Source organism: Triticum aestivum, chromosome 7B (assembly GCF_018294505.1).
Source record: "Triticum aestivum cultivar Chinese Spring chromosome 7B, IWGSC CS RefSeq v2.1, whole genome shotgun sequence".
Lineage (NCBI taxonomy): Eukaryota > Viridiplantae > Streptophyta > Magnoliopsida > Poales > Poaceae > Triticum > Triticum aestivum.
Genome location: NC_057813.1, coordinates 744,485,654 through 744,494,862, shown reverse-complemented (window position 1 = coordinate 744,494,862; position 9,209 = coordinate 744,485,654). Strand labels below are relative to the sequence as shown.

The 9,209-nt window shown below is 46.7% G+C and overlaps 1 protein-coding gene across 2 annotated transcripts; it reads right to left on the bottom strand.

Moving 5' to 3' along the window:
* Positions 1-1,522: 1,522 nt before the first annotated feature.
* Positions 1,523-4,517, bottom strand: LOC123161128 (aquaporin NIP1-3). 2 transcript variants are annotated; one of them, XM_044578983.1, is made up of 4 exons: positions 4,269-4,517; positions 3,364-3,786; positions 3,202-3,263; positions 1,524-1,956 (listed from the first exon to the last, which is right to left on the bottom strand). In XM_044578983.1, the coding sequence occupies exons 1-4, from the start codon at positions 4,446-4,448 to the stop codon at positions 1,746-1,748; spliced, it is 876 nt and encodes a 291-aa protein (XP_044434918.1). In that variant the 5' UTR covers positions 4,449-4,517; the 3' UTR covers positions 1,524-1,745. The 2 variants fall into 2 exon arrangements, with proteins under 2 accessions (XP_044434919.1, XP_044434918.1); XM_044578984.1 differs by lacking the exon at positions 4,269-4,517 and having other exon boundaries at positions 1,523-1,956; positions 3,364-3,792.
* Between the last annotated feature and the right edge of the window lie 4,692 nt (positions 4,518-9,209).

Sequence of the window (9,209 nt, the reverse complement as noted above, 5' to 3'; positions counted from 1 at the left end):
GAAATGATGACAGCGTTGGTGCTACGTCGACCATCCAAAACGACATGTTTAACTGGCAGTACAAGCAAGAGGAGATAGGAACAAACGGCATGCTCTCAATCCAAGGGAAAAGCAGATCATTCAGGAGAATGGAGGCTCCTCATCTTTTTCTTGCATCGTATCATGGCCTGGAATCGGAACAATGCTCTCCTGGAGGCGGTGGTGAGTAAGCAACATGCATGCAGTAGTGGCTCTTTCCGATGTTCACAATGCCTAAGAACTTTGCCATCAACATCGCAGCGCAGCACATGTTTCCTGTTGAACATAATCAGCAGCTCTCGCTCGTTAATTAAGCACGGCCACATCGTTCAACAACCGCACCGTGGAATCAGATGATATTCTCGGTTTCTTTCTGGAAGGAGCCGAATAAAGTTTCCTTGACGCCTCCAGCGTCGACACGTCAATCCGGTACTTGAAAGCCCATGTTTCAGCCTCGTAATCCTGCTTCCTGCATCACCCAGACATCCATAGAAGTGGGCTTGGGAGTCGAGCCGCCCCAGAAAGCAAAGTGTCCCCTCCATGTCGAACAACTTCCTGCAATGGTACGGCTGAGCGGGACCGCGCATCCATCGGAATGACTCTGACTCCGTGCCCAACACAATAGTCTCTCCGATCCGCCGCCTCCCATGACATCACTGGCACTGTAGTGAACACAAAAAAGTGCTGAGAAGCTTGTACAAGATCCGTTGAAAAGAAGAAATGGAAAATGCATTGGGTGCCTGACAAGTGCAGTGTGTGTCTTTCTGCTACCGAGTTACCCTGTATTGTATTCCTCGGTTGCTCTGTTTTTGTGTGTGTGTGCGCGCTACGACTGAACCACCTCGGCGGCGGCGGCGGACACCATAGAAGTGAGACGAGGACGGGTGTGCGCGAAGAAGGACGAGACGGGACGGGATTACCCTCGGCGGCGGCGGCGGCGGCGAGCAAGGTGCGCACGGCGAGTGTGCGTTCGGCCGCCTCTGATTGATCCGAGCGTAGGACTGCTGCAGAAGAGGACGCACCGGAGAAGAGGGCAGCTTGGGGCGCTCACCTGCGTCGCGGAAGAAGGCGGCGGCGGCAGAAAAGGATAATATATATATATGTATATGTATATTTCCCCGAAGATAAAATAGGAAAACCAGTGTAAAATAGTAAATAAAATGATAAAAAAAACCCATAGAAAAAGCCTCGCGCAGCTACAATGTTGGGCCGGCCTGATAGCGCCGCATTGTAGGCGAGACATATTATAAATCAGTACGGGCAATACATAGCTCTCGCGGTTCAACCAGACAGACGCTCTCAGTATTTGTCAAAAATACTTGTTTTTGTCATTGATAGTCTGCATACTACCGTGTCTCAAGCTCCAGGAAGGGAGTTTCTATGAGCACCAGAGAGGATATGAAAGGAGTGCTGAATGTGCAAGATGAATCTCTTCAAGAAAAATATTTTGGTATGCCGACTAATGCCGGTAGTTCTCGGAATGGATCGTTCAAAACCTAAAAGAAACACAAGTCAAGGGTGTGGCAGAACAGAGCCCTAAATTACAGGGCGTGACCGTTGCTTTCTTGAGAGAGAAAACCATCACAGCTAGAATTAGGTGACCCAATCCTTTACTAGTGAAATGAGATGATGATGAGAAAAGCCAATAAATTTACAGTGCGGTCGGAGAATTACAACAACATTTCATCAACACTCACTACCTACAAGCAATAACAATGTGAAAACAACTAGCTCACCCTTGCACTTCGCAAGAAGGACCCGGTCCTGGTGATCTCTCGCAGTGGCTTATTGGTAAACCGGATGAGGTTGTAAGCCCACGCGCCAGAAACGGCACCGCTAATAGGCCCAACGATGTAGACCCAGATGCCGGTGTAGCGGCCGAGGACCATCGCCGGACCGATGGTTCTTGCAGGGTTCATGGATGCTCCAGATATAGGCCTGCACATCATAGTCCATACCCAGAAAATTATTTATTCTCTCACTATGACAGAAAGAAAAAAACCAGTCTGGGATATTTTACCACTAGGTTCATTTCACGAAACAATGGTAGAGTGAAATAAAAATCACAAAATTTCAACCGCTTCTCTACACAATTTAATGTTTTTTTTACATTTTGATATTATCAGTAGAATTATCATGAAAACTATTTTCATATCACTTATTTTAAATATTTATCGCCTAAAACGGACTTTTACCCACTATCGAGTGTTAGCCCTTAGCTGATTTTAGAAAGAAAGAAAATTATTTTCACCATGTACTTCTGTTTTATTATGACATGGGGGCGTAACCAGACCCTAGGGTACACATGCCATGGCTTGGGGCGTGACAACAACTCCAAAGTTGGCCTGGGGCATCTGGACACACAACTATTCCGACCCAGTGCCAGGGCATTTGTACTAGTTTTTCTAGGAAAAACCAATCTACTGGGCATCCCCATTTGTTAGGCCATGTGGGTGTTGTGCTGACCCAGTCAGCACATGGATCCTAGTATCCCATGCCACACAAATATTTTAAAATAATCAATGAATTCTCTTAAATAAAAGACACACACCTCCATTGTTTTTGAATTAAGTTTACTTGTTCTCAATATTTGTAGATAATAGTTACTCCATGATTTTCTGATTCCACATTGTAATTTATGGCTATGTAATGCAACTTAAAGATCCTCTAATTGTACTTGCACATTGCTATTTCGAATAGTTCCAGTGTTATTTCACCTAATAAAAATCCAGTTTTTGTTACGCAATCAGATTAACACTAATACGATATGTGAATCACGGTGATTGCATGCAAAACTCACTAAAATTGTAGCGCACCAGTGTATTATATATCTACTTTTACTTGTACATTCCCATTCCAAATAGTTTCAGTGCTGTTTGACATGGCATCTAAGTTATCCGCCACATGCTGGTCTCTGGAGTGTTTGAAACGACGGGTAAACCATGACCATGCAACAAAGTTTGGTTGTGCAAATAGCTTTCTTTTGGGTAAATCATCAGTTAACTGTTCACTCTAGGGGATAACTAGAGGCTGAAAGCACCATATGTGTAAGAAAGGAACCCATGGACATGTTTCAATCTACATCATCTAAACAAAGAACATGTTTCAATCAATAGATGACTTTGCTGACAACCAAAGTCCAAAAATGGCGAGTAAAATAGAGCAGTTATCGTGGAATTATACCCGGCAAAGAGCACGTTTAGTAGCACGGTAGCTCCAACGGCCAGACCGGCGAGCTCACCAATCTGCAAGCAGTGAGCGGGGAAAATCAATGGCGGTGCGAACCAATTCATATAATTGAGCAGAAAACCAATTAAATCAATGGCTAGGGCAAGGATTACTTACGGCTCTGTTGTCGGTGGCGACTCCGGAGACGACGAACATGAGGTAGAAGGTGATGATGAACTCGAGCACCAGCGACTGCACGTCCGACCCGGACGGCACCGTCCCGAAGAAGTGCTCCGGCTCGCCCCCGAACAGCAGCCGCAGCGTGATGCTCGCCGCCGTCGACCCGATCACCTGCGCCGCCGCGTAGGCCGGCACCTGCCTCCACGGGAAGCGGCCGCAGGTGGCGAAGGCGAGCGTGACGGCGGGGTTGAAGTGCGCCCCGGAGATGTGGCCGACGGAGTAGACCATGACCATGACGGCCAGGCCCCAGGTGATGCAGATGCCCGGGAACGTCACCGTGCCGGCCGTCCTCTTGTTCACGGCCACTGCCGCGCAGCCGGCGAAGATGAGGAAGTAGGTCCCGAAGATCTCGGCCAGGATCTGCATGCGCCCATGATCCAAGAATGAATGTCATGGATAGATTATTTGCTCGCTTGTCCAAGTTGCCCAGAGGCTCAGAATAAACCAGTAGGCGACACTTTGAAACGCAAGCAACTACTCCCTTTGTTCGGAATTACTCGTCCAGAAAATGAATGTTTCTAGATGTATTTTAGTTGTAGATATATCCATTTTTATGACAAGTAATTCCGAACGGAACGGAATTTTGCTTTAGCCGCAACACTATGATATTGCTGCGTTTGGATTGCTATCGACTCATCACGTGGAAAGTTGTCATGTTTGTCCATTTGTTTGACTCTTCTGGTGTTTGAGCTCTGGCCTATAGGTGTGAACAACTGCAACTACTATGTGCTGGATGGATAATCATGCTTGCCCGAATCGCATAAGGATTCTCAGAAACGAAAACAAGAATAAAAATCCGTGGATGAAAAACAATCCATGGTTGCATATGCAAGCATACATACCTTCTGCACGAACTGGACGGAGAGCATGGGCTGATTATTGCTGGTGCTGCTCAGAGCTTGCTCCCCTGAATTCTCGCACCCTGCTGGTTGATTCACTCCTCCTCTTCCTTCCTCCAGAGCTCCGGTGTGGTCTTGCTCTTGCAGGCCATTAGCAGCAGCTCCATGCTCTCCTCCGGCCATGCTTTAGCTCTCCTCCTCCCTTCCTCTCTGTCTGTCTGTCTGTCTGCTCTGCTCTGCCCCTCTCTCTCTATCTCTTTCTTGTTTCAGTACGCTAGCTTGTGCTATTTATGGGTTCCAGGCTCCCATCCACCAGCTAGAAGGCGACGTCCATGTGTCCTAGCAAATTAATGTTATCTTGTGATTTCTTGCGTTGACCACCGAATCACGAACCCTCCTAATGCCCGGAGACGGTAGCTACGAAGTTTCTCTGAAGAATGCATATGATGTCCGTGTCTCATATCAGATGCGTCACAAACAAAACGGGCCAAATAAGAGGATCATCGTACCATAAAGTAGACTGGCCCGTGTGCTTTGCCGGACGTTCACGGCATTCAGGACGATGCTCCTAGCTTCACGGAAACGAGTAAACAAAAAACGAGTCGTGCATTTTTTTTTGTCTTTTGATTTGTGCCCTTCTATCTGTCCATTTCGATTTGGCACCAGAACGAAATCACCGATCTTTTTTACGTGGTAGAGAAGGATTGTAACGTTGATGCTTACATTTGATCCTAGCAATAAATCATAGTAGAAGAATTTGTAGTGCACGGAATTGTTATATATGGGGCGCAATGCTCACGATTATCGCTTTCAGATTATCCTTCTCTACTGAAGCTGGTCTATTTCAGATTATTCTTTTGGCGAATGCGCAGCGTTGCCGTTGCTCATGCAATTATATGCTTCAGTGTTTGACCTTCTACGCGTTTTGGTGTGTTAGAGTTTGAGTAGTTTACTTCATGTAATCTCAACTTATCCCTATCCTTCTCTCCCGTATCCTTCTCTGTCTCTTAACCGAACCAGATTGGAGTCCTCTCTGGTTTCTTTCTTGTACGCCACGGCAAGGCATTGTTGCCCCATATAAATATACACGATGCGGCTCCCTTGAGGAGTAGGAACGCTTATACCAAATCTTATATGGTATACAGAGCTAGCCTCTTCCCTATCATCTAGCAACACAAAAAATTCAGAATCCTAGCGCCCTTCCATCGTCATCGTCATGAGCTCCAGCGCCGTCGGCCTCAACCTCGGCGCCCCACCAACAGAGAAGCTCGCGAGGGGGAACTATCTCCTATGGAAGGCGCAAGTTCTGCCGGCCCTGCGAGGTGCACAGGTGACCGGTCTTCTCGACGGCAGCGATGCAGCGCCGCCGAAAACAGTGGAGGTCGCTAAGGCGGACAAGACCACGGCCATCGAGCCGAATCCACTGTATGGCCCATGGATTGCCAAGGATCAGCAGGTCCTAAGTTATCTGCTAAATTCGCTCACTCCAGAAATCCTCGCGCAAGTTATCGGTAAGGAAAGTACCCTTGATCTATGGACTGCTCTTACCACGATCTTTGCTGCGCAGTCGCAATCGCGAATAACAAACCTGAGGATCACCATCTCCAACACCAAGAAGGGCAACATGTCCAGCAACGCTTTCATCACCAAGATGAAGAGCCTCGGAGACGAGCTTGCAGCAGCAGGTCGTCCGGTGACAGATGGAGAGATGGTGGACTACATCCTCGCCGGACTCGATCGGGATTACGATCCCGTCGTTGCAGCAGTTGGCGCCATCAAGAATTCAATCTCTGTTGATGATCTTTTCTCGCAGATTTCCGCTTTTGATCAGAGGATGGAGATGCTTGGCGACGGACCAGGCTTTCGTTCGTCAGCCAATGCCATGTACAGGGGGCGCGGCCAGTCTCGGGGCAGAGGAGGCCGCGGACGTAGAGGACGTGGTCGCTCTGATCGTGCTCCCTCTTCTCTTGTTCGCACCGGTGGGAATAACGGTTATCAGCAGCGTCAACGCCAGCCATCGCAGCAGCAGTATCTGCAGCAGCATGAGGAGGATTACCCCGAGTGTCAGATATGTTACAAATTCCATGCTGGTGGCGCCAGGGACTGCTGGGATCGGTACAAGGAAGATCGTCAGGAAAGGAAGAAGGTCAACCTCGTCACCAACTCGTATGGCATCGACACTAATTGGTATGCAGATTCGGGTGCCACCGAACATATCACAGGAGAGCTTGATAAATTAACAATGCGGGAGAAATACCACAGAGGTGACCAAGTTCACACGGCAAGCGGAGCTGGTATGGATATTACTCACATTGGTAACTCGATTGTTAAAACCCCTCAGAAAAATTTTCACCTCAACAATGTCTTACATATCCCTCATGCATCAAAAAATCTTGTCTCCGTTCATCGTTTTACACGTGACAATAATGTTCTCATCATATTCTATCCTTACTCTTTTGTGATTAAGGACTTGGCAACGAGGAGAGTCATCCTTAGAGGAAGATGCGAGGGAGGTCTCTATCCAATCACATCTTCTTCTTCTTCTTCGTCAGAGTCAAATAAACAAGCTTGGAGTGTCACCAAACCTTCTCCAGAAAAGTGGCATCGACGCTTGGGTCATCCTTCTTCAGTTATAGTTCAGCATGTCATTAGCAAGAATAAACTTCCTTTTGTGTCTAGTATTGAGTCAGTTTGTGATGCGTGTCAACAAGCAAAAAGTCATCAATTACCTTATCCCATCTCTACTAGTGTGTCTACTGCTCCGTTACAACTTATTTTTTCAGATGTTTGGGGACCAGCCCCCACTTCAGTCGGTAGATTTTCCTATTATGTAAGCTTTATTGATGACTATAGCAAGTTTACTTGGATTTATTTGCTCAAGAAGCGATCCGATGTCTTTCAAGTTTTTAGCAACTTTCAAAGTCTTGTTGAACGTCAACTGAACTCTAAAATTCTTGCCATGCAAACAGACTGGGGAGGTGAGTATGAGAAACTTAATTCTTTTTTTCAAAAAATTGGAATTTCTCATCATGTATCTTGTCCCCATGCTTACCAACAGAACGGTTCCGCTGAGCAAAAGCATCGTCACATTGTAGAAGTAGGACTAGCATTGCTAGCTCATGCATCTATGCCTCTCAAATTCTGGGATGAAGCCTTTCTCGCTGCAACATATCTCATCAATATTCGCCCTAGTAAAGTCATCAAATTTGAAAATCCTATCACTCGTCTTTTTGGTATTACTCCTGATTACACATCTCTACGCATATTTGGTTGTGCATGTTGGCCGAATCTTCGACCATACAACACAAGCAAACTTGCATTTCGTTCCAAACAATGTGTTTTCTTGGGTTATAGTCCTATACACAAAGGAGTCAAATGTCTTGATGTCTCTACTGGCAGAGTCTATATATCTAGGGATGTTGTCTTCGATGAATCTGTTTTTCCTTTCAAGTCTCTTCATCCAAATGCCGGTGCCCTTCTTCGAAAAGAAATTCTACTACTTCCGGAGTTTGATCAAAGGGGTGATAACAATTGTTCCAACCAATGTGCTAATATTTCTTCTAGTTCTACTCCTGGTAATATGCCTGTGCAGGTGCATGAAGAAAACGGCATTCACAACGGTCAAGATGATCAAAATCCGGTACAAATTGATGCTATATTTGATGTGTATGAGGAAGAAGCAGCAGGCGTGGAGCACGAGGAGGATACGGCGGCGCCTGCCACGCCTGTGCGCCGATCCGCCTTGGATCACGGGCGGAGATCCGCGCGGGATCGCGCGCGGCAGGGGAATCAGCCGTCCCCGGCCCGCTCCGCTTCTGCCACGTCAGCACGCATGCAAGGCACAGGAGAGGGCGCGGGCACGCACATGCAGGAGACAGGATCTCCCTCGTCCGGCGCGCACATGCAGGCGGCAGGATCGTCAGGCTCGGGATTTTCTACGCCAAATTGTTCTGTGGACTCGGCCACTGCTAGTTCGGGTCAAGCCACAACGGTTTCTACTGGATCCGGTACACCAGCCCAGTCAGCACACATGGATGGATCGCCAGGATCTTCTGCCACCAGTCAGCACACATGGATGGATCGCCAGGATCTTCTGCCACCAGTCAGTGTATGCAATCTCCTGTGCAACAGCAAGAACAGCCTGTCACTACTTCAAGGGTTATGACCCGGCTACAAAAAGGTATTAGAAATCCCAAGATAAGAAAAGATGGCACTATACCATATGGTATGTTATGTGTTTCAGGTGAACCAGCAAGGTTGAGTGATGCAATTGAAGATCCTAAATGGAGAAAGGCCATGGATGAAGAGTATAGTGCACTCATGAAGAATAAAACATGGCACTTGGTGCCAAGTCAGAGAGGTAAAAATATTATTGACTGCAAGTGGGTCTACAGGATTAAGAAGAAAGCAGATGGCTCCATTGATAGGTATAAAGCACGTCTATTTGCAAAAGGATTTAAGCAACGATATGGTATTGACTATGAGGACACTTTTAGTCCAGTTGTAAAAGCTGCTACTATAAGACTTGTGCTAGCCATTGCTGTTTCCAGGGGATGGAGTCTTCGACAGCTAGATGTTCAGAACGCGTTTCTGCATGGTGTTCTGGAAGAGGAGGTCTATATGAGGCAACCACCAGGATATGAAAACAAACGAACACCTCATTATGTTTGCAAGCTTGACAAAGCTCTTTATGGTCTGAAACAGTCACCTAGAGCTTGGTTCTCAAGGCTAAGTTCACAGTTGAAATATCTTGGGTTTATTCCATCCAAGGCAGATACATCTCTCTTCATTTATAATAAGGCAAACACAATAATTTTTGTGCTCATATATGTGGATGATATTATAGTTGCAAGCTCTTCACAAGATGCCACTAATGCTCTTTTGCGTGATTTGAGTTCAGAGTTTGCTTTGAAAGATCTTGGTGATTTGCATTTCTTCTTAGGC